The sequence below is a fragment of the Onychostruthus taczanowskii genome, unplaced genomic scaffold (genome assembly GCF_017590055.1).
Source record: "Onychostruthus taczanowskii isolate IOZ18803 unplaced genomic scaffold, ASM1759005v1 scaffold75, whole genome shotgun sequence".
Taxonomy (NCBI): Eukaryota; Metazoa; Chordata; class Aves; order Passeriformes; family Passeridae; genus Onychostruthus; species Onychostruthus taczanowskii.
This window is the reverse complement of record NW_024505339.1, coordinates 3,046,124-3,071,330: the sequence shown is the minus strand read 5'-3', so window position 1 is coordinate 3,071,330 and position 25,207 is coordinate 3,046,124. Positions and strand designations below refer to the sequence as shown.

Genomic DNA, 25,207 nt, shown 5'->3' with positions numbered 1-25,207 from the left:
GCAACAGGAGGCGCTATGGGGTCGTTACCATGGAGACTGGGGGGTCTTTCTCGTTCTCTCTCTCTCCACCCCCCCTTTTGAATTTTTATTTAATTCTTGTTATATTTTACCTGTTCAGAAGGGGAACTATCCCAGCGACAGGTGTGAGGTCTCGCTGGGAGCCCGCTCAGGGCTGGGTTAGAGCCGGGTGCTCCCACACGGGCCGGCCCAGCGTGTGCGAGGCCCCTCCAGACCCGTGCAGCCACCACCCACCCCCCGAGCCACGGGGGCTGGCTGCTGGGAAGCAGAGAATCAATCAGCCTGGAAGAGATCTCTGGGATCATCGAGTCCAACCTGTGACCAATGAACACCACCATGCCAATTAGCCCAGAGCACTGTGTGCCACACTGAGTGTTTCTGTAAACACCTCCAGCCATGGGGACTCCACCACTTCCACTGTCTAATCACCCTTTCTATGAAGGAATTCCTCCTCATGCTCAGCCTGAATCTGCTGTGATGCAATTTATGACTAAATCCTCTCACCCTGTTCCTTGGAGCAGAGCCCAACCCCCACCTGGCTACCACCTCCTGTAAGACAATTGTAGAGCACAAGAAGGTCCCTTCTGAGCCTCCTCTTCTCCAGGCTGAGCCCTCCCAGCTCCTTCAGCCACTCCTGGTGCTCCAGAGCTTTCCTCAGCTCTGTTCCCTTCTCTGCTCCAGCCCCTCGATGTCCTTCCTGAAGTGAGAGCCCCAGAACTGGACACTGGACATAAGGCTGAGTGTTTCCCTTCAGGTGGAGAGGAGCATCCACACCACAGCTCCTGCCATACTCTTAGAAAAACGTGAGGGAGGTTTGTATTGTCTGCCTCCAATTCCCCAGAATGTTGGCTTCGTCGTTTGGCCAGTTCTAGTCAGATCTAGGAGAGGAATCAGCAGCTCAAAAATGAAGATACCAAACTTCTTGCAGGTCTTGTGGACAAAAGGAGATGATGAAATGTGGGAAATAGTAAAGGTAAGTTTGGCTGCTGCTGGTTGTACGTGAGGTTTTTCCATCTTTCTATTGTCTCAACCATGCAATGAGGCTGGTGCTGCAATAAAACCTGGAGGAATGTACCCCAGCAGTGCTGTCTGTTTGTGATAAAAACCTCCAAACAATGAGGTAGGCAGAACTTAATCTGATTCCTTCAGGGTAAAGCTTCCCTGTGATCATGACCATTAGCTGGCTTTATGCACAGTTAGCACTAACCACAATTGCACCTCTTCTTGAGCTTGTAGTTGGGGACATGGCCGTGGATATTTAGCTGGCTTTATGCACAGTTAGCACTAACCACAATTGCACCTCTTGAGCTTGTAGTTGGGGACGTGGCCGTGGATACTGTAGCAGGAAAAGAGTATATTTGCACAAAAGGAGAAAATTGTACATCCCACCTGGACGTGTTCCTGTGTCACCTGTGCTCCAGGTGCCCTGGCAGGGGGTTGGACTGGGCGATTGCAGAGGTCACTTCTAAGCCCAAGTGCCCCTGTGAACTCTGCTGTGTGCCCACACAGAACCCCAGAAGGGCTTGGACTGGAAGGGACCTTAAAGAAGGATCAGGAGAAAGCCACCTTCCCACACCACCTCTGATTTTGCAACGTGGAGAAGGATTTGAAGCAGCTGGGATCATTTCCAGCCCAGGGGAAAGAGCAGAGGGTTGAAGGGCCGACGTTTTCCCCACATCTCAGCTTCAAAGTTTTTGTTTAGGACCACAGCACAGCTCTATCAGCAGGCAGGCAGACACATAAGCCTGAAACTCTCTCTGAATTAATTCAATTTTCCACTTCTGAGAAGCCTTCAGCCCCTGAGGAATGCACAAACACCGAGAGGCTCTACTGAGAGCCTGACCCCCCACATCCCCTGGCTGGGAAAATTGTTTGGGATCTGCTCTAACCCCAGCATGGCACGGGCACCTTTGTGAGGTGCCAGGCTGTCACAGAAAGGCTCGTGGAGCAGTAGAAGACATCATGGCTGGAGGAGATGAAGTTTCTCAAGGAGAAGCCAAAAGACAGGCAGGGAGCTCAACCCCCTTTTCTTTTTTTTTTTTTTTTTTTTTTCCCTTTAATTAATCATTCCAGTCACTGCTTGTTTTGCAGAAACTTATTTTCGGCTGTGGCAGTGGGATTTGCCTCCTGCTGCTACGCCCAGGGGGGAAAGAAACAGCCCAACTTCTCTGCAAATCTGCTCAAACCTTTCAGCTGAAATCAGGGAAAGCTCCTGACTGCCTTTAAAATTAAAAAACAAACAAACCAAGCCAGGGTAAAACCTCACTGTTCTCTGGGTGCATGTGCAGACTGCCCTTAGACAGAAAGGTGCAACTGTTAACTTACCAACTCTCACAAGAAGGTAGTCTGATGTGAAACAAGAAATACAACTTCTAAAAATAATCAGATTAAAGAATCAATGTCATTTTTGCTGTCTTCTCATTTCATCACTCTTACTCTCTGAAGCAAACCCTCACGTTTCACACAAGTGGCTCCCAATATCATGACCCGTCCTTTTCTTTGGAAAACCATTCTCCAAGTTGATATTTGGCTTTTTAGGATACTCAGAAACGCTGGCAACCCTTTCTTATTTTTCCTTTAGGACCCAGATTTTGGATGTTTTCTCTAACCCCATTTAGCATCTGCTACAAATGGTGATGCACAAGTGGGGTACCGAGGGAAATAGGGGGGCTGCTGGTGTGGAAAGCCAGGCGTGCAAACCCCTAATTTCCCTCTGCGCACCCTGACCATGCCCTCCGCGTTTATTCATTTTATTAATTTAATTAATTTAATCCTTTGACGCTGAGCTCGCACAGCCTCGCACCCTCTCACCTCAGTACACCCCCCCCGCTGTACCTTGGCACGGTCCAGCTCACCTCCCCCCTCCCCCCCCCCCACTTCCCCAGCGAGTGGTAGGCGCCGCGCTCTCTGATTGGCCGCCCGGCCCCGCAGTCCGCGCGAGCTGCGGGTGCCTCAGTGTGCGCGCGGCCGGCGCGGCGGGCGGGTCGGTCCCTGCGCTCCTTCCGCTCCCTCCGCCCCTCAGCGCCGCCGCCATGGCTTCGGGTAGGTGCCGCCAGCCCCGCCGGGCTCAGCGGGCAGCGGCGGCTCCGCTTCCCGCCGCCGAGCGCGGGCGCGGTGGGGCGCGGGAGGGCGGGCGGAGCGAGCGCCATGTGGCGCATGTGGGAAAGGCCGCGGCCATGTTGCGGGGGACGCGCCCGCTTTTTCCCTCACGCCCCCCCCCCCCCACCCCTGCGCTCGGTGAGGGGGAGGGGAGCCACGCCCCCGCCGGTGGCCCCGTGGACACGCCCCCTCAGCCGAGGCCACGCCCCCTCCCCGGGGAGCCCCGCTGTGCGAGCCGCTCGGGTCACGCCCCTTTGGGCGCGGGGGCGTGGCCTGGCGGGCGCGCCCCCACCCGTGTCGCGATGGGGGAGCCGTGGGGACAGCGTCCCTTGGGGTCTGTGCTCCGATCATGCGTGGGGTGCACCCTCCTTTTGGGGTCTAGGCCCCCCACCGCATGTGTGAGCCCCCACTCTGGGCTGTGCCACAGCCCCCCCGTGTGAGTGTGGACCCCATTTTGGTTCACACTTCCCAGTGTAGGTCCTCCCGCCTTGGCTCGTGTATCCCCCCACGTGTGGGATGTGGGCCCTGTTTTGGTTCATGTCCCCCACTTTTGGGTTGTGTATCCTTCCCCCCGGTGTGAGTGGGAAGCTCCCCCTTCTGGGTCACAGCCCTTCTCCTGTGTAGACCCTGACTTTGGGTTGTGGTTCCCCCCACACCCCATCCCGGTGTGAGATGGGGATCACCGTTGGGTCGTGCCCCTCTCCATAACACGCTTTGTGTGCTCCCCCTTTGGATCAGCACCCCCATGGAACGCAGGCACCTCCTCCCTTGGCTCTTTAGCATGGGAAATGCCCTCCCCACCCGGCAGCGGGGGAGCCACCTTTGTGTCCGGGTGTGTGCTGCCTCTGCTCTGCACTCTGTGCTCTCCACACAGCGTGAAGTGGGGGGGCTTCACACCCTGCTGTGGGGGCTTCACACCCCCTCCTCTGGGCTTCAGCCCGCCCTGGCTGGGATTGTTTTCCAGCGGGGCTTTAGCTGAGCACGGGGGCAGGATCTGCTCTCCCGGCTGACCTGGCACAGCCCAGCTTCCCCCGGGGCCTCTCCGAGCACAATGTGCCGTTCTTCATCCCCTTGGAGGTGCGGATGGTTGCTCCCCCTTGCCTAGGTGTGGGTACTGGTGTGTCCCAGAGAGGGAGGAGGAATTCCAGAGCTGCCCGTGCTTTGTGGAGCGAGCCATGTTTTGTTGTGGTCGAGCCATTTTGGCGTCGTCTCGTGCTGCTGTGAGTGATAGACAATACAAACAAAGCGAGGGCTGGTCCGGGAATCCTTTCATTCGAGGATCAGCTGTGAACCTGGAAAGGCACATTTGTCCAAAGGTGCTAAAATGAGTCCAAATCACGAATTGTTCTACTAGATGAGTAAAGCTCGGCAGTAAATTGCATCCACTTTTCCCCCCATCTGTCATCTACTGACCGGTCAAGCACCTGAGTGTCTCCTCTGTTTTTAATGATGTTCAAACATGAGGATCTTTTTCTTTGGAGGATACTGAGAGGCACTGCCGCTTCTTTATATGAATTCCTTAAGAAGAAAATCTCAGTTTTCAGATGTACACAGCAGATTTTTCTGTCTTGAGAGGAATAAACCCCCTGAGCAGTGCAAGGTGATTGGACTGCTGCATCCCACTTCATTAACAGGAAATCTTTCCATGAACTTTTTAAACATTCAAAAAAAAAAAAAAGTCAGTGTAGGAATTTCCAGAATAAACTGTTATTTCTAAAAATCCTTACAGACTCTTGTCCCCATTGAGCCCACGAAAATAAATTGATCAGAAGTCTGTAAGAGGTCCAGCAGAGGATGTAGAAAAGTGTATAAATAAAGGAAATTCCTCTGATTACTTGTTTTCATATTTTACAGGCTCCTTGTCTGGTAGCTTTCAATTTTTTTTTTTCCAAAATGTTGTGGTTTGATGGAAGTTTGTTAAGGAGAAGCTAAGGAGATGAGATGCAGTTCTTAAATTTACAGCTAGTTACATCCCTACTCAAGAATTTTCTGATACTACTATTAATATTATTTAACTATTAATATTAGTGGCATAGAAATGTTAGAGTTAAACCAGAACCATGTTTCACGGTGTTATCTATTTAATAGTAATCTTTGTGATCATTTAAATGGAAGCTGTAAAAATTTTATCTTACTCCTTAAAAACAAACTTGAATTGCACCTCTACATTGGGTTTTTAATTGCTTTTTAATACGAAAAAGCAATTAAATATTTATGTAGCAGTTCAAAAGGAGGAGAAATTCACATCTAAGTGAAACTGCTTTATAGGACGTGAAATTTAACCTCCTTTCATCTCATGTTAGGGTTTGGTAAATGTTTCTGTTAGAAAATATGAAATTGGGTACTTTTTGTTGCTCTGAGGAGACAGGTTACCATTAAAAATGCTGAAAAATGCTGTTTTCTGTGTGACTGTGTGGGGTGATGCCCCCATCCCACATCCATCACCTGAGGTGATGCCCTCATCAAAGCTCTGCTTGAGTGTCTGTCCCACTGGCAGGGTTGGATTTAGGAGCTGCTGGGGGAGGTGTAATGAGCAGATTCAGCACTCTGATGAGTGTTTTGATTGGAAAACGGTCGCACTCATTTATGACTTCTACCCTGCCTTGTAATTCATTCTCAGTGTCAGCGTTTTAGGCACTTCTGGGGAAAGAGGCTGGAGAGAGAGTGTGGGGGGAAGGGTGAAACTGGGGATGAGCAGTTCCCGATAGATTTCATTACACCATGGCACAAGAGCATTTCTGTAAATTCTTGAAGTGATTGGAAGGGAAAAATTGCAGGGCTTATCCAGAATGTTTGGGTTTTGACAAGAAGGTGAGAATTTGAAGCAGATTTACTCCTGCCTGGGAAGGGAGATGGATGAACCTGGGAGCAGAGTGAGGAACCTCTGCAGAGCTGGGGCTGGGTGGATGTGAGCCTGGTGGAGCAGTGTGTGTGTGTCCTGTGTGCTGCTGAGCTCTCAGCTGGCATTTTCCTCTTGCAATAAAGGGAAGTGTGGTGGCTCCTCCATCCCTGGATTTTAATCTCCCATTCTGCCTGTGTTTGTGCCCTTTAGCTGGGCAGAGCTTTCTTAGAGCATCCCAAAGAGGGGTTCAGCTGCACTGACCTACTTAGCTTTGCCTGATTAATTAAGCTGCTGCATTCTGCTCATTGGTGATGGCACTGTACTCAACAGCCATTAGAGGGGTGGTACAGTTCTGAGTATTTGAAAAGACTCCTCGAAAACAGAATTCACATCCTTCAAATGGGACATTTCCAAACGTGTTGTGTCCTCCACACCCTCTGCTCCTGTCATTCCAGTCTTCATATTTTCACTTTTGTTAATGAAGAGGAAGCTGCATTCTGCAGGGATAGTAGGTGTAATATCCAGTGTACTTGAACCTTTCTCCCTCTCCCCAAATTTTCTCCTCTGGTAAGTAGAGACTAAAATGTTCATTGGAAATTCTCAATATGACTTATTTCTTTTTCTAGATTCTGGAAGTTACAGTCAGTCTGGGGGCCAGCAGAGGTATGTGAGGATTTTTGTTTTGCTGCAAACTAAAAGACCATTTAGTATTCCCAGCATGATGACTGACTGTTCAGGATAGAGTATTGATAGGTTTTTGGAATTAAGGATGCAGAAAGCTTGCACCTGGGCCTTTCTCTAGATGTCTTATAAAACAAAGAGAAATCAGTCTGTATTCCTGAAAAGGAGACAATAGTCATGTGATGTAAATGGATGTAAATTGGAATAGTGAGAACTTTTGAAATGACATGAATGTAGAGCAATACTTTTCATGTGATTGCCTTAAGCTGTTCACTAAGATTTTAGCCAAAGGTTATGGTATTTGTTATATGGCCCAAGGCTGCAGGGCATGTTTTAATCAATGAGACAAGTGTTTTTATGGAAGTATGAAAATCATGGCTAATGCTGCCTGTGCTAATGAAGATCATGAGGTTTTGTGCTTGTAGCACTGCCTGAGTTTGGGTTTGTATCAAAGTATGATGAATTTCAGCATATGCTGCTTCTGTCAGTTCATGAAGGCTTAAAGTGGCAGAATAATGAGTAAGTATAACATAAAATTACAGCAAACCCAGCTTTCGTGTACTTAAAATTTATATTTGAAACACAGCAGAAATTAAAATAAGCTCTTCTGGCTTCTGGCAGTCAACATTAATTCATTGATGCAGTTTTAATATGCCTGGAACTGCAGTACTTGGATTAAACACCTGTTTTGGAATGAAGAGAAACTTGGAGACACCAAAAATACTTTTACTTTCCAGCCTGTGTGGAGGGCCCTGTAAGCATTTCCTAAATGCATTTTTCTCTTCCAGCTACTCGTCCTATGGCAATCAGAGCAGTCAGAATTATGGACAAGGACAGGTATGTTAAAAAAAAAAACATTGTGGCTTTCAAAGCAGATGTTCCTTGAGTGAAAAAAAATTGTTCCTGGGCCAGGAAGAATTCCAGCTTGATGTTTGCAGTTGTGTCTAGCCAAGGAAAACTGTAATTTACTGCTGTGGAAATTACACTTATTTGAGTACATTCTTGAAATTACAGGGATATTCTGGTTATGGGCAGAGTGGAGACAATTCCTCCTATGGACAGAACTATGGAAGCTATCATGGGAACTATGGACAGAATCAATCAGGTTTGGCTAGCTTGTTACATTCATTGGCAGGATTTAAAAGGTGAATATTGACTAAAAATTTTCTTCCTCCATTTCCAGGTTATGGACAAGATTCCCAGGGATACGATGATGAATCCAATTATGAAAATCAGAATCAGAGCTCCTACAACCAGCAGTCCTATGGCAGCCAGGGGCAGCAGAAAGGGTCATCCAGAGGGTAAGGAAGCAGAGCTTATCAGTATCTATTTGGAGTATTGTCTAGTAGTTGTACATTCTTAACTAGAGCTGTAACATATTTTTTGCTAACGTTGCTGAGAAAAAGACAAATGTTTGAAGTTCCACATCCTTGAAACATGTTTAATGTCTGGTAGGAGGTACAGGAAGAATATTTCTTTATGTGAGAAGGATGGGTGTAGTTGTTTTGAAGTCAGGCTGTAGGGGGACATGCACTTTAGAAAGTGTTTGGATCATGGCTACAATGAAGAATGGACTTGGCAGAGTGTTTTGGTTGGGAGAAAAACCTATCAAATCCCTCTCCAATCACATTCTTTTGTATAAACTTACAGTGCTCTTTTATTAACTTCAAATAAGCTCTTAGCAAGGGAACTCTTAGCTGCTCTCAGATTGCAGACTGCTTATCAGGCTTAGAATACCTTTTCTTGAAAGAGAAGGGATTCAGAAATGTCATGTAAGAAATATATTTTGGTTTTCCAACTAAGTAGAGTTCTCAGAACATGGTGGGTTTATATCCTCATCAGGAAATTAAATGTGCACATGCATGCTGCACTCTGTGCTATTGCAAATGTATTTTACTTGTGATGTTGTATTGGATTCAGTTTCAGAAGGATTAATGATACAGCTTTGAAAGTATGTTGGTAAATACAACCCAACTTCCCAGAATGACTAAAAAGGCCATTTAATGCTAGAATACCTCTGCTGTCTGCTTTACAGGCTTTGTGCCCCCACCCCAGGTCACTGCCTGTGGTGGAGCTTTACTGAGGATCATGTGACCTCTCTGAAATACTCTGTTGAGTACTAGCCCTCATTCTTGTGTCCAAGGTCCAAATGGCTTTGTGTTTTTTGCAAGGTGATAAAACAATCTGGACTTGAGCAAACCTCTACTTGGTTTCTGGTTTTGTAGTTCTTACTATAAAACGTTTTAATATTAAAAAAAATCTTAATCTGCCAGCAATAGGTGCTTTCACTCAGATGTCACTTTTACTTCTGTAACAAAGGCAGGTACACAGTTAAGTTCTGTTCTGCTTTGTCTTCTGAGTATTTATTAGGACTGTACTGAAGTAATAATGTAGTTTTTAACTCTTTTGATGTCCAGTAGAAGAAAAATACAGCACATAGGTTCTCCAGCAAGTTTGTGATCTAGCAAATGAAGAAAAAGCCTTGAAGGGAAGTGTAGGGTTGTAACAAATAAGGAGAAACTGAGAAATTAAATGGTTGCAGCTTTGAAGAGGGTGGCCACAAAACTGTAGCTGTCACATCCTGGAGAAGGGAAGACAGCAAATAGTGGATGCTTTGGTGGTAAAGGTGCAAAGGCTAAAGCAGAGCTGACTTTTTTGAAGTGAAGATAATAACAAAAATCTTCACAAGCTGTTTAGCACTGGGATTAGCAAGGTTAAATCTGAGATCTAGGCTAGAAGTGGGAGAGAGCAGATTAAATGGTATTTACACAGATGGGATATTTTGGGATTGGTTAGACCCAATGCACTACATCTGAAAGTGCTTTGGAAAGCTGGTGGAAACTTCCTGGAGGCTCTTGTGGTTTTTTTCCCCTTTTTTGAGATAACCTTCACTAGCAAGTAGAATTGCCAAAGACTGGAGAGAGCAGATCTAGTGCCTCATCCTTCAAAAAAGAGTGGAAGCAGGGAGGGGGAAGGGAAGAAAAGGTGGTAGAGGTCAGAAATTCTTTTCAGTTACTGAAAAAATAAGACAGCTAAGGCACAACTAAGTACCTGGGGGAAACAAAGGAATGAGTAACAGCCAGTGTTCCCTGGATGCAATTTATTTCTCATAAATCTGTATTATGCCTTGTCATGAAAGGCTAAGAGAACTATTGTCTCATATATCTAGATTTTCAAAATATTTCAGTTTCTGCTTCAGATGCTGATGTAGCTTAGGCAAGCGTGGTGTAGGTGAGATTCCCTTGTGGTTGCTGTAAAGTTATTAATCTTAATCTTAGAGAAGATTTATGACTCCCTCTTGGAATGTAGAGCTGCACTGTGTTGGAGTATCCTGGGTGTGATGCTGGTCAGTGTTTCTGATGAGGGCTGCTGGGATAGTGTAGATGGCACTGAAATGAGAAGAACCACAGGTATGTTACAGACGACCAGAACAGTTAGAAAAATTCTTGATAAATTTTAGAATGCCCAGAAGAAGAGAGGTCACAATTCAGTGAAAGCAAAATGTTGGGATTTTTTAGGCAGCAAGTCTCAGCTGCACTGGGGCTCTGCCCTGCAGGTCCAGAGGGAGGATTTGGGTCCAGCAGGTCACAGGCTCTCCATCAGCCACTGATGGTACTGGGGAGAGGGGGGAAAGCAGCTGTTGGACTGGGACACGTGAGAGGAGTGATGCTGCTGAGTTATGTAATGATGTAACTGCAATTAGGAAATTTAACAATGTCGTGCATTTTCAGCCCTTACTTTGCTCTCTGTTCTCTGAACATTTAGCTATTAATTCAAATTCTGTTTGTTTTAAGTGGAAGAGGCTCTTATGAACAAAAATCAAACTATGGTCAGCACCAAAGCTCTTATGACCAGCAGTCAAGCTATGGACAAAACCAAGACTCTTATGACCAGCAGTCAAGCTCCTATGACCAGCAGTCGGGCTATGGCCACCAGGGCTCCTATGACCAGCAGTCGGGCTATGGCCACCAGAGTTCTTATGACCAAAAGTCAGGCTATAACCAGCACCAAAGCTCATATGGGCACTCCCAGCAATCCTACCAGTCTCAGAAGGGAAGCTATAGCCACAACAGCCAAGGTAAAATTGACACCTTGAATTCAGTGATGGCTAATAAAATTGACCAGCAGCTCTGTGAAATGGTTGGTTTTCCTTCTGCAAGCAGCTGATTTGATGGATACTTAAATTCTTTTCCATGTTGATATTCTTGGGGGATGTTTTATTTGTTAAGACTTTCAAAACATTGTAGGGAGAATAAAATCTCTCGGGACCCCAAAATGGTTGCATTTAGATATGTTGGAACAGCAATGCAGAGACTCTGTCTCTGAGTTCTGCAAATTGTAGATGGATTTTTTTTTTCCCAAGCTATTTTGAACCCTTTTCCTGCACGAGGGTGACATGTCTTGATCAGTCATGAAGAGCTTCTGCACTTCACATTCCAGCTTTATGCTGTGTAGGTGAATTGTGAGATAGAAGGAGAAGTTTAAGATGAAACCTTTTTTTTACATTAACTTCACACCAGCAGCACAACCCACTCTATTTATCCTTGTTCTGTCTTCAGTGATGTCTTTTGCAAGCTGGGAGGACTGCATGGAAATCAAATGGAAATTGTATTTTAGACAATATGTGTTTAATGTTTGGAAAGCGGAGTGAAATTACAGAGTGGTTTTTACATTTTGATAAACTCAGTGACCCTGGAGATAATGGAGCAAAGTTTGGTTGGTTTTTTCTTTCCCTTTTTGGCTCAGAGAATGCCAGAGAGATTTAGGAGTTGATACATTTCAGATGTAAATGGCACAGTTAATGAAGAGGAGGTGGGAATTCCAGGGTGTGAATTTTCACTGTGCTGCACTTTGCACTACAATTGACTGTGTTTGGTTTGACTCCTCCCAGATGATCGCCGTGAAAAGAGCAGGTATGGAGAAGATAATAGAGGATATGGCGGGTCACAGGGAGGAGGTAGAGGGGGATATGACATGGATGGAAGAGGTCATATGTCTGGATATAGGTAAGTGATCTCATTCCAGTGCCTGCAGCTCCTTTCCCTTGTTTCCTACTATTTAGCTGGTTTTCATTTTTGTTTATTATGTGTCTATTCCTAAGGTGGTTCAGGTTTAGATTTCCAAAACTGGAAGGTTTCTAAAATTAAACCTTTCTGCACTGCACAGAAATGGGTTTTGCCTAGGGGAACAGCTTTTAGATTCGCATAGACTGAGACCAGGCATTTGATTGTTTTGACACACAGCTGCATTTTATTTGCATGAGTTGCAATACAAAAACTGCCCCAGTCCATCACTTGTTTTCAGTGATGAGAAAACCAACAGCCAGTGACTGAGAAAAAATTATGAAATTCATACCTAAGGTAGCTCACATTTTACCAGGAAAGTATTTTGGCCTTGAATAATTTAGTAGTAACATTATGTGTTCTTTATTGCTTTTTTTTTTCAGTTATAAACTTCTGTTAAAATACACATCTTTTATTATTGATTTATTTGTCAGTCTGAACACGTTTATTTTGGGTAGATCTGAAATACTAACAATGCTGTCATCCCTTTCCCCATTGCCTTAGGCCCTGCACTGTCAAGAAAATTTATGCACATATTTAATTCTGTGCTTGCAGATGATCTCATGCCGAGGTCTGCAATTGGGATCTTGGCTTTAAAGCCTACTGAATTAAACATATGACATATTATTTATTAATAACTCACACAACTGGCTCCCCTTTGTGTCCCTCTGGGTGGTTGGAGGTGCAGAGGGCTCACTGATGCAGGAATGTTGAAGCTTCCAGAGAGCTTTGAGGTGTTGCTTGTCAGCACCACTTACCCTTCAAAAGGCTGCACAGCTCTGGCTTATTCCTAAACTCCAGATGAAAAACTATAATTATACAGTGTTTTCATCTGGAACTGATCTGATTTAAATAAAATAATCCACTGCTTGGTTACTTTTAAAGGTATTTTGTTTTAAATTGTATTTAAAAGCTGTCTGTTTCTGAGTTGCTCCTAAATTGTACTTAATGGCTTGTTTATAATGATGTAGGAGGATCTTACTTCTAATTAGGTGTGGTAGCACAGTTAGAAAATCATGTTAGTGTTATTTCATGTTTGCTGGGGTTTTATATAATAGAAACTTAATGCATTTTTCCATAATATTTTTTATAATAAACACAAATGTATATACTATAAATAAGCATAAATATATATAACAAAGAATTCTCTAATATATAGTACCTCACATAAAACAAAAATAATTCAAATAATTTATAAGTTTATTTTAATTTTCAGTTAAAACTGATTTTTTAAATTAGATTTTCTTTGTGAATGAGGACTTTCCACATTCCTGTGATAAAAACTGTTTTTTAAAAAAATTTCATAGCTTAGCCCTTTCCAATAATAGCAATGAATGTGAGCTTCAAAAAACACACTGCTGATAGAGTTTTTCACTTTGAAACAAACTTGGGTCTTTGCAAGATGAAGTCAAATGTATTAATGTCTGTGAAAATAAAGCCTCTTGCCATATTTTTCCAAAATGTAAGGAAACTTTTGCTCACACATCCATGTAGATCATGGAGCTTCACTGAACTGGGAAGCCAAAAGAAGGGAAAGAGGGGAAGTGAGTGAAGAAGTGGAGGAAAATTCAGGGAAGTGGGAAGGCATTTGTTAGGAATTCTGTCTGCTTCTGTTAAGTGATGTTGGCTTTAATGGTATTTTTGTGGAAATGTTCTGGATCTGCAGTGTCATATATCTTTATTCAGTCTTTTTACATAATTGTGACAGAGGATTCTCCTTCTGGCATATGTATTTTACAAGACATGCTTATTAGAGAAGTCTAAAAGGTTAAATTAAATAACAAACTCTATAATGAAGGGGAAATAACTTGTAATAAGGTAAGAAATCATGTTTAGTCCTGTGAAAATGTGGGGTTTAAGGGTAGGGGTTCTTTGGGGGGAGTTATGTTCCTGGGTTTCTCTTACTTAGATGTTTATTTCTTGGGGAGAATATGTGTAGGAATATCAGGTTGATCTTCAGTAGCCACCATTTTCAGTTGTTCTGATCCCTTTTTAATGCTAAACCATGAAAATTCCATATCCATTAGGAGATAATCTAAAAATCTTGTCTGCACAGATACTTCAATGATGCTGTAATCACAGAATTCCAGAATGCTTTTGGGTTGGAAGGGACCCCAAAAATCAACTTTTCCCACCCTCTGTCCTGGTCAGGGACACCTTCCACTATCCCAGGGTGCTCAGAGCTCCATCCAGCCTGGCCTTGAACAGGGGATGGAATAATAACAGGCTTTGACTTTGACAGTGCTTAGAAAATAACATGTAAAAATTGCTCCTTGACTTTGCAAACACATCAGTATCAAATGTGAGACCACAATGAATGGATCTCTTGTGTGTTCTTAGCTAATAATAATTCTTCCTTGACTGACATTTAGACACAGGGAGAAGCTTTAGAGGTGTAGTTTTGTTCTGAGAACCAGAAGGACTTGGACATGTCCTGGACTGAATGCTTTCAACACTCATTTTTCTTTAGTGCCTCTGCAAAATCACCCAGCACTGAGAAGAAAATGTCTTTGGAGAAATTCCTGTTCAGATTTCTTAGCTGATATTAGTCCAGGGAAGAACACTCATTTTGTCATGTGTCAGAAGTTCTCATTTTAGTTTTAATAACTTAGGGTTTCAGAATGATTCTTGAGATTTTTTTTTATGGTCTTGAATTGCATCTTTTGGGATTTTAGTAGAATTTCCCCACCCTATTGTTCTGAAGCTTGAAAAATTGATGATCTCACTAATTATTATTCTGGCTAACAAGTAAAATATTTCCCTTTTCTTCATAGTAGAAGAGTGTCATCTTTTGGTTAGAAAGTAAGAACAGCAGGTCTTGAGAATGCAGAGTTTTACTTTAAGAAATTCCCCCAATTTTTAGAGTCCCCATCTGAAAAAAAACAAGGACTTAATGGTTGTTGTGGCTGGGGACTGGATTGTTTTGGCTAAGGCTGTAAGTGGGAAACCCAGGAGCAAACAAAGCAGGTGAGAGGAGCTTTGCTTTTGGCTCTCCTCACACAGACTGTGCTGGGGGAGCCACAGAGATGCAGTTCAGAAAGGATTTGCCATTGTGTTAGGAATTGTCACAGAAATCCTGACTTTGCTCAGCAGAGATTACTTTTTCTCTCTTGTGCAGATTTGTGGTGATCTACTATAAATACAAGCTACCTGTGCAGCTTAATTTATCAGCTATTAGGAGTGGGAATTAGTGTGATATAGAGAAACTGCAGCATAGTGCAGATGTATTTTACAAGTGTGGTTTGTGTTCAGAATTGATATTTTGACTTGTGACAGATTTGATTGAGCTTAGCCTTATGGAGACTTTGGAAAAATGTGAACAGAGGCAATAAATATAAGCAAGGGAAAAAACCCATCTGTCAGTGACTGTTGGTGCACTAAATATTCCTTCCTTGTTTGTAAAATACACTTTTAAGTGTTAGGGACACACTTGGTGAGACAGATACACGTTGCAGGCTGAAATTTGGTCCCTGAATTCTTAGTGCTGCTTCTGCCAGTATCTGTTATTTATAAAATGCATTTCTTGTATGTTGAGCTCCCTGTAGCACCTGTACTTTAAATTAAAGAGCTGTTCCTAGCTGCATTAAGCAATATCCAGATGAAGTCCAGTTACAGTCTAGTAAGGGATGATAAATCTATGATTGAATATGGGAGAAAATAACAACTGAGGACTTGAGGCACCAAGTTGACACACTGAGTGGTGCCTTGTCATGTTCTGGCTGCCTGCAGTTCAGCCTCTTAATTATTATCTTAGTGGTGGCACTGCTGAATTTTAACTGCCTGTTCATGTTTCTAACACAGGACATTAAGACCCAAAATCCATCTGGTCGCACATCTCTGAGGTCTGTGTGCAGGCCTGGTAAAGCAGTGGGCTGTGAAATGCTGCAGTTCTATTTTCCACATGTTTTATGGCAATGTGGGAGCTAATTCAGTTGCTGAGGTTGAATTTTGGGTCTCAGTGAGGGGCAAATCTGAGACTGTGGCATCAGCTGCTTGCAGTTTCTGTGTTTGACTTGCTGCAGGATATCTGCCTGATCCCAGGGAATCTTGGCTGGTTTTGCCCAGCAATTACAGGAAGGTAACAAACTGCAGCTTCCTAAATCACACATCAAATGCCACATAAACATGTAGGAAAGCATTAATCCATGTCAAAGGTGTCTGTCAGGAGATTGTTCCAGATTTTTGTTGGGTTGGTCATGTGTGACTAAGCAGAAGACAACATGCTGAGGCATACTTGGGCAAAAATGTATTTCTGTGGACATTAATTAAAAAACTAATAAAAATTATTGATTGCACTCATTAGTGCAGAGTGCAGAACTGCTGTATCACAGAATTAAGGCATTGGACTGTGACTTCCTTTACATTTTATGTATTCAACTCCTCCTTTTCAGGATTATGGTGCACACATTTTTACCCCAGCATCCTACAAAACCCTCACTTCCAGCAAACTTACTTTGTGTGGTTTTTAGATTGTTGGGTTTTCTAACTGCCATACACTTCCACATCAGAAAGTATGTTTGTTCTGGATGTTGGTGTCCTGATAATCTGGAGTTGGAAAATTTTCATAACATTTAGATGGTTGATATTATTTACTGTTGATGTTTCTGAGTTAAAATCCCAGAAAAACAGGCGCCCTACTAAAAATTATGTCGTAATTAAGTTTTTTTTTTAGCTGAAGTGAATTGGAGGTGGCAGAAAGGTATTTACAGTAAATTTTGTCACCATTGTGTTTTTAATCATCAGTCCTTGAAAACAGCCTTGAGTAAAGACCAGCACTGATGCTGCATGCAAAATCTTTAATGAGCAGAGTGAATTAATGAATAAATGACAGTGCAGTTTAGCATTCCAATTTCTTCTGTGGAACAGCAATAAAATCTGCAGCAAAAATTTATTTTAAGAAAAGTCCCAATAAAAGTGATGTTGTCTGGTGTGCCAAACAGTCCCAGATGTCAGTCACCCTCCAGGGAGTGTCTGCTAATCCAGGTTTGATAATAACCTGTTGAAACCTTATTTGGTTTTCACTTTGAGCAGATTTTCTCTCATAAATGTTAAGTATCAGCACCTTCCATTTATGACTTTCCATTTGCTGTAACAGATGGACAGAGTGCCAAAGAAATGACTCCTAATTTTACTCCATTGCCTTTTGGTGAGTGCTTGTGTGCCCTGTTTGGACTGATGTGTGAGCAGACAGATGGAATTAACACCTGCAGTGAATTCTGGTCACAGAGTCCTTTGGTGAAGAGGCACGATAGCTCCAGAGGCTGGAGATACTTCTCTGCAGCAGGGTTTGAGCTCACACTGGCTTTATCATGGGAGAAAGCTCTTGGGATTAGGTGATCCTGCCTGATTTTGAGGTGGCAGCTGTGTCCCTCAGGACAAGGAGGACAAGCAGGCAGTTGTACATGGAAGTATGAAAGTCCTTCTGACATTTGGTTATTGACTTTCTAAAAAACCCAGTGTTTTTTTTCTGACAGCTCCGAGTACTGATTATTGTGTTCATAACATGGATGCAATTAAAAATGCTGCTGTGAAAAATCCTTGCAGTACAAACCTATCCAGTGAAAAAAGAGTGAGGGTTTATTTTCATGCACATAATTGCAGGCATAACAACCTGTTTTAAATCCCCTTCTGACCTTTGAAAATTGATGTGTGTATTCTCTTAACTTGGTCTACATTTTGTGCCACAGGTTTCAGAATGAATGAAATAAAACTTCACGGCCTCTGCTTTTGAAGCTCACATACACACACACCTTCTCTGTAATGCCAAGTGCTGTAGTACAGTAGGTCCCCACAGACCCTTGCTCAGAGAATGGCTCATTCTGCTAATTTATCCCCACTATTATGAATGCATAACAATAGAGATTAATTTTAGCTCTTTTGACTTCTAGGAAAGTACTAAAGTACTAATTATTCCAAAGTAGCAATTACATCTACAATTAAAGCCCACATTAATCTTCATGAAAATACCATTTTTGTTTTAAACCCCAGTTTTGAATAGCTGTTATTTTGGCTGATGGGATGGGAGAAAGTATTGAACCAACCACATGTGTATGGGTTAGTTTAAAATACTCCTTAGGGCTTGTCTTCTCCATTGCAACACCCTGAGAGATTTTTCTTTTTTTTGTAATTTAATCTTTGAACATGAATGGGTAGTGAGGAGAACATAGACATGGTGCTTTAGCTGCCAGACAGTAATTCTCAACTTGTCATCAGTTAACTGTAGATTGAGCCTTGGGCTCAGCACGTAGAGACTTAAGGAAGAAATCATTTCTTCAATTTTTCCTCTGCAGTGGTGGTGACCGTGGTGGCTTCAAAAATTACGGTGGTAAGTGCCGAGTATCCAAAAATGTTTCAGTGGAAATTCTTTATAAATCTAAAAGCCACCAATATCTTGTTACTATCTAGTAGAAGCATTATAGAGTTTTGGTGAGGCTGGTGTGTTCATGAGTTTTAATAGCCAAACTTGTAGCAATAAACTGGATTTCTGCTTTGTCAAATTGCATGAGAGAATTTGTGGAGACAGTGACGTTCACCGGATTATTTTTTCTTTTCTTTTTTTAATTTTTGTTACAAATGCTTCTTAGAAAGGTACTAGAGGTAGAAAAAAAAAAAAGTGGGAAACTGCTTGGTGATGTGACAACCAGCATTTGCAAGCAAACACCAGCACAGCATCAGTGTGGCAGCTGCCACGTGCTGCAAGTTAAAGAACACGTTAACGTCCTACAGACACCTTCTGTTGAACGTTTAAATTAAATATTCTCTAAATCTCTGGTGAATGTCTTAGATCTTAGATGCATTGCATACATTCTTTGTATATTTTCTTGTTGCTAAAAAAGTCACTTGAATGTGTTGTAGAAAAAATAGTCTTCTTTCTTTCTTTCTTTCTTTTTTTTTTTTTTGGTCAAACCCGTATCATAGGTCAAAGGGATTATGGACCGAGATCAGATGCTGGTAAGGAAACAAGTAGTGAGTGGGAGTGGATTGTAGCTCTTAGGTCATTGCTTTTAAAATGTTTGTCTGGAAAGATGGATATGGCTGCAGTTCCCATGACCCAAGAGAAACCTAGCTAAAGCATGCCTTCCTTGAAAGAAAGATATTTAATTAAAGTGCATGTGAATTTTTGGATGTTAATGCAGCAAGTAAGAATTTCCTGTTAAATTCTGAATGTGCTTGAGCCAAGCAGCTGCTTTCACTGCCATCACACTTCTGCTAAGCTTGTGTTATTTAAAACACACTGCTCTGGTGGGTTGGGATGCCCAGCTTCATGAATGTTGGGTGGAAGGCAGGTCAGCTGTCCAGTGTACTCAGTTGATGGTGTTAACCTCAAAATTAAACTCCCTGCTCCTCTTTTATTTGACATAAAATGCTTCTGGGATTTTAAGGGTGTGCTACTGGTTAGCACAGAACTGAGCTCAAAGTATTGCTGTGGTTGCTCCCTCAAAAACACAGGGTAAATGTAGCTTAATTTTCCACAGATTCAGAGTCTGACAACTCTGATAACAACACCATCTTTGTGCAAGGACTCGGAGAGGATGTTTCAACAGATCAGGTGGCAGACTATTTCAAACAGATTGGTATCATAAAGGTATGTGAAATGAGAAATCGTGGGTCAGAAGGAAGGGAACTGGTGGAGCTGGTGTACTGGAAATGTACTGGTATCATTCAAGGCAGAGTTCTCTCTGACTCCCCAGCAGTTGTAGATAATATTTTATCTGGGTTCCCAGCTGACAGCTCATTTGTAAGCTGGCACCTTTCTCCTAGTGACATTTAGATTGCATTGTGTCTCTTCTTTAGTCTTTGTAGTCCTGACACTTTATCCATTGTGCCACCCTCGTACTGCAGCACGTGTGCCTCTGTTCTGTGCCTGCTGCTTCTGGTTCTGCAATTCTAAATTAGGATTTGGTGCACTTGACCTCATTTTTTTGTTAAAGCTGGACCATCGTTACTTAATGGAGAACAGCCAGTCAGTGTCCTTCAGTCAAATCCCTCTGTTTCTGCAGGCCAGCTCCAGGAGAATATTCTCACTAAAGATACTTAGTGTTACAGTTTATGCTCTGAGCTGATGTCACCACTGTTCCTGCTATGCCAAGTGTACAACCTTTCTTTTCAGACCAACAAAAAGACTGGCAAACCCATGATAAATCTGTACACAGACAAGGATACTGGCAAGCCAAAGGGAGAAGCCACGGTATCTTTTGATGACCCTCCTTCTGCTAAAGCAGCAATCGACTGGTTTGATGGTGGGTGAGAGTTACCTGTTCCTTTGGCCATTTTTTAATCAACATGCAGTGGAAGAAGCAAATCAGTTACCTTTTTGGAGGCCTAATGCTGCTATTTATGTAGATTTTGGCTTGGGGTTTTTGATTAGGGTTATAGTTGGGGTTTTTTTTCCTTAAACAAAGACCTGTATTTCATAGGTTTTTTGTGTGTATTGGATTTCTCTCATTTCATTAAACAGCAGATAGTGATTTAGACCGAAAATGTGCAGTGAAACTGAGGGTTTGCTGCCCCAGTCATGCAAAGGTACGAGAGGTGGTGTTTGTGTCACTTCTTGTTTAGACCAACAGGGCTGTAATCTGTGTTAGCAGCTGGAGGGATTCCCTACAGGGTGCCATTGATATTTTTAGTGTTGTGGTAGTTTTCTTAGAATTTGGGAATGATTGTGGCAATCTTGTGCTGAGTGCTCTGTATATATACAGTGAAAAACAAGGTTTTAAAATTATGGATTTATCTCAGAAGTATATTGATGTAAAACTCCTCAGACTGCAGGAAATACAGTGACACTCTTGTAGTAATAAACTCAAGGGGGTGAGGGAAAAGTACCTTCTCCTGGCACCTTGTGTGTTCACAGAATTTTAGTAATGAGTAGAAACAAAAGGTCATGCTATGCATCTGGTGGGAAATGTTACTGCTTTAAAAAATTGGCATGGCGTGCTTGTCTGATGTTTGTATTTGCTAATAAAATGCAAATTTACTTTTGTTTAAGAGGGTAAGGCAAATATGACTGTATTAGGCACATGTGCAGTGCTGTTTGTGTGTGATAAACATTGCATCTATGAAGAATCCAGTCACTGAAAATCACGAACTTTATTTAAATACTCTTGGGAGTTAGGCTTTGGGCTGGCTATTGAGTGGTACAAAAGCCTTGTTGCCTTGCTGGAATTACAGACAGTTCAAACATCCAAACTACTTCCCCATGAGCATGGCCAAAAATTTTTTTTACATTCTTAAGTCTTTATGTTGCCACTTACAGATCTCATTTAAACTAAAATATCTGTGGGTTTGTGGAGAGTTTAGCAAGTAGAGCAGGGTTTCCATCTCACCTTTGGACCAGTGCTTTCAAAGCCAAGAGATTTCTGCAGCTTCCCTGTGTCTCAAGAGTTTTGTGTTCAGTCTGGGTGTGCAAAGCACTTCTGCTCTGCTGGGTTTGCTGCTGTGTTGTTGGGAGCTGTAGTGATCCTTTCTCTCCTCCCACAGGAAAGGAATTCAATGGCAATGTTATCAAAGTTTCTTTTGCAACCAGAAGACCTGAATTCATGAGAGGAGGTGGAGGTGGCGGGCGTCGAGGTGGGACTGAAGTCTGTAGAATCCTTGTTTTTTGCACAGTTACATGCTTTTTCACTATGATTGATTTATTAAAGAGAAGTTGACTTTGAAGCAGTGATTCATCAAATATATGAGCCTTTGGGATTCTGCCAGGAAAGGGAGTAATAAGGATTGAACCCAGTTAAGTAAACTGAAATCTGTAATCTCTTCTGCACAGCACAGAATTTATGCTTTCCTTTAGACCTGGAAAGTCTCCAGATCTTGTCTCATCCTTACTTTTAAAGAGAAAGTGCAACAGGGATGTTGAGCTGTACCATCCCCATATATATAGGAGGAATTCCCAGTGAGTATTTGCTTGTTACAGCAAAGCTCTGAGATGCTCTCTTTCCAGCTGGGATTAAGCAGGGTTCATAATTCAGCTGCTGCTGACTTGGAGCAGCAGTTAGATTTCTGATTCCTTTAATCAAGGCTGTATCAATCTCCCTGGTTATCTGCATATACAGTTTTGTCAGTAATGCACTGGGTATTCATTACCATTTTCCAGGAATCATGCTTTGGGCAGTGACTGTCAACCAGTTCTGGTTCTGAAATCAGGCAGTTCTGTAGGCTGATGGGAAAGGATTCTTCAACAACTTCACGTGGTATAAAAGTTCTTAATTTTGTGATGCAGAAAGCAAGAATGTTGTCCCTGTTGTCAGAGGCATCCTGGGATTAATACAGACTTCTTTTATTGTTAAATTTTTGTTCTGTGCCTAAGTGTGGCCATAAGTGACTGATCTTACACCTTGTTAAATCTTTCAGAAATTTTATTAATGCATGTAGTGGGTTTGTATTTACCCAGTGGCAATTCAAGCAGATCAGGTTTCCTTTTACTGCTGAAAAAGAATTTATAATAAATAGTGGGAATATATTAAACACTCCTTCCACCTGAAAAGTCTGTCAGTGAGGGTCTGAAGGCAGTGACAATCTTTGATACCTGTTTGTCACGTGCAGTTCATACAACTTTATTCTGATTGTCATTTTGTCTGCAGGTTCACGAGGTGGCTATGGAAGAGGTGGGGGCTTCCAGGGTAGAAGTGGGGAACCCAAAAATGGTGACTGGGTTTGTCCTAACCCGTAAGTGTCATTTTAATTGGGATGGGATGTTTCATGTGTGCTTCACCTTCACAGCTCAGTCTGGGGAATCCTTGTCTATTCCAGGTCCTGTGGCAACATGAACTTCGCTCGCAGGAATTCCTGCAACCAGTGTGGGGAGCCGAGACCAGAAGATTCACGTCCATCAGGAGGTGTGCAAAACCAGCTACACCTCTTAAATGTTTCAAGTGTTCATATCATCTCCATCTTTCTGAAAAAACTGATGGATTTCCATGTTTTTCCCCAGATTTCCGTGGTAGAGGTGGCTACGGAGGAGAGCGGGGCTATCGAGGGCGCGGCGGCCGAGGCGGAGACCGGGGAGGTGGCTATGGGGGCAAGATGGGAGGAAGGTAAGAGGAGCCTCTGCCCTTGCTTGGCTCTGGGATTGATAGGAACTGTGGGAAAAGTGTTGTTTATATGTGCAAGTACAACTGCCATGAAAATATTGACTGCAGACAGGAGCTTCCAGAGAGAGCCACTCAGTCTGTTGAGTTTTGTGAATGTTTCTGGATGAGGCTCTCTATAAACACAGAGCAGCACACAGACGTCAGAAATGTTTGACTGGAGGGACTGTTTGTTATTTGCTTCATTTATTACTTGCTTAGAACCTTTTCTTTCCCTTTCCAGAAACGATTTCAGAAATGATCAACGCAACAGACCATACTGAAGACCACTGTGAATGTTTTGTTTGTCTTCTCGATGCGTTTGATAGTGAAATTGCCTGCAGCTTCACCCATGGCCTCTTTCGATAGTGGAATTGAGTGAAACTAGATTTTTATTTTGGTGGGAGGGACTGGGGTGGTTTGGGAGGATTTTTTTTTAAGCAAGACATTGAAATTTAATCCTGATTTCCACATTCTCCTCTTTTCTTCCCCCCTCCCCATACCTTTTCAACCGGCCCTAAGAAGGAAAAGATAAACTGTAAAATATTGCCAAAATATGAAGTGTTTTGTAATACAACAATAAATGCTGATTGTTTTATTTGTGAAATCCTACTGTTTCACAATTACTTGAGTTGCATGCATTTCCTTACCTATTCCCAGTGTTCCTGTGGTATGGCTTAAGGAGTAAATAGGCACTTGTTTGGAATGGCACTGCAGCTCTGACCTGAACTCCGTGTGTTCACAGAATCTGCAGGCAGGTCAGTGATGAACCTCCTTGCTATCCATACCCTCTGTCCTGGATTTGCAGACTTGTCCCCTTCTCCTTTCCTTTTTCCCTCCTGTAGTGCCTGCAAACCTGCTTTGGTTGCCCTGCACCCTGAGGGGAGCAGGCAGAAGCAATGTGAGTGTGTTCTGCTGCTGCCAGGGGGCAGAACAGCTCAAAATCCGAGGTGGGATAGCTTTAAAAAAAGTGATTTGCTACATCCTGCTGTACTTGCTGCCTTTGGAATGTGGGTGATGGAAACAAGCGTGTGCAGCTGCTTCATCCTGGAGTTCAGATGCAGGTGAGGTTCAGTAGGTGCATTGTGAGCATTTGGGATTGAGCTCTGCAGCCAGGGGAGAGGAAAGAAGGGAGGTTAATTATCCCTGATTAATTATCCCTGCTGCTCAGACAGGTCACTGCAGAGGTGAGCAGTGTGAGAGGGTGGCACTGCCCCACTCAGGTCATGGCAGTGCTGCCTCTGCATCACAGGCCTTAGAGAGAGAACCTCTGGCTGTCCAGTATTCCAGTGGGCAGCACTTTAAATACAGGTCCTTGGGGGCTGTGGTTACAACTGGGCATGGAGCTGGGCCATATTCACTGGGAAATGAGCAGAAATGGCTTTTGTGGAGGTTTATGAGCCACCTCCCCAGCTTGGTGTGCATTGATGGTCATGGTAACAAAGTTCAAGCCAGCATTACCCAGGGTTGTAAATGTGATTGCTGGGCCGTCTTCAGGTTTCTCCTGGAAAGCATCTGCTGTGTTAGAAAAGACATTTATCACAGATTATGGACAGCTTGTTCCTCTTAAAACAGTGGAATTTGAGGTATATATGTACTAGTGACAGTATAAAATCCAATGTAGGGCATGTGAGGGTTCAGAAAGTTGATGAATTCAGCATCTGTTGTTTTGCTGGCCTAGAAAAGTTGGATGCTGATGGTTTGAAGCTGGAATTACTGTTTGGAGGGAAGAGGCTAGAGGGTGCTCTTGCCACTGCTGTGCTGGTAGATGCAGGAATGGTGCCAGCTGGATGGGATGGAAGGAAAGCAGGAATCAGCCACTGAGAGCAGCCTCAGTGTCCCTGCTGAGGTTTGCTCCCCAGCAGAGCTGACACCTTGCACTGCACAAACAGCTCCTGAGGGTGCAGCTGGAGCCCTCAGAGGTGAGCACAGAGCTGGGAATGGCTGAGCTGAGCTCAGCTGAGCAAAGCCCAGGAAGGGCTGGTGCAGCGTTGCCCTTCTGCTCCCTGCAGTTCCCTGGTGGGGCTGTGGCTTTTCCCTCCTGGAGAAGGGCCTGGTTCAAGCAGCTGGTGCTTCCAGCATTGGGAGCAACAGTTCCAGCTGCCTTTAATGCCAACCCAGCTTCCAGCCCTGCTTTCTCCCCCAGGCTAAAAGCACCTTCCTCTCCAGTCACTGCCCAGGATTACCAAGTAGATGAGTCTTCGAGTGAGCCACAAAGCTGGAGCTGGCACCACCTTCTCAGCTTTTCCAGCCTGGCAGTGATGCTGAGCACTTCTTGTTTATGTTCTGTTCTGCACTGGGGCAAAACCACCTGAGTTCTTGCATGGTTTTTAAGACGTCTTCAGCAGCTGCTTGGTCTTTCAGAAAATCAGCAGGACAGAGAAACTGTACTGGCTTGATGGGTTGTTTCACTTGCCTTTGGTGCAGTGAGAGTTAAATTA

General features: G+C 43.4%; 1 protein-coding gene across 2 annotated transcripts; it reads left to right on the top strand.

Annotated features, from left to right (window-relative positions):
- Positions 1-2,942: 2,942 nt before the first annotated feature.
- On the top strand, positions 2,943-23,373 carry TAF15 (TATA-box binding protein associated factor 15). Of its 2 annotated transcripts, XM_041422938.1 has the most exons (16): positions 2,943-3,060; positions 6,586-6,622; positions 7,429-7,477; positions 7,655-7,745; positions 7,824-7,941; positions 10,435-10,718; positions 11,532-11,646; positions 17,994-18,028; positions 18,622-18,654; positions 19,179-19,288; positions 19,814-19,943; positions 21,181-21,270; positions 22,281-22,365; positions 22,450-22,535; positions 22,631-22,733; positions 23,011-23,373. In XM_041422938.1, the coding sequence occupies exons 1-16, from the start codon at positions 3,051-3,053 to the stop codon at positions 23,048-23,050; spliced, it is 1,416 nt and encodes a 471-aa protein (XP_041278872.1). In that variant the 5' UTR covers positions 2,943-3,050; the 3' UTR covers positions 23,051-23,373. The 2 variants fall into 2 exon arrangements, with proteins under 2 accessions (XP_041278872.1, XP_041278873.1); XM_041422939.1 differs by lacking the exons at positions 2,943-3,060; positions 6,586-6,622; positions 17,994-18,028 and having other exon boundaries at positions 7,427-7,477; positions 7,655-7,941.
- Positions 23,374-25,207: the final 1,834 nt, after the last annotated feature.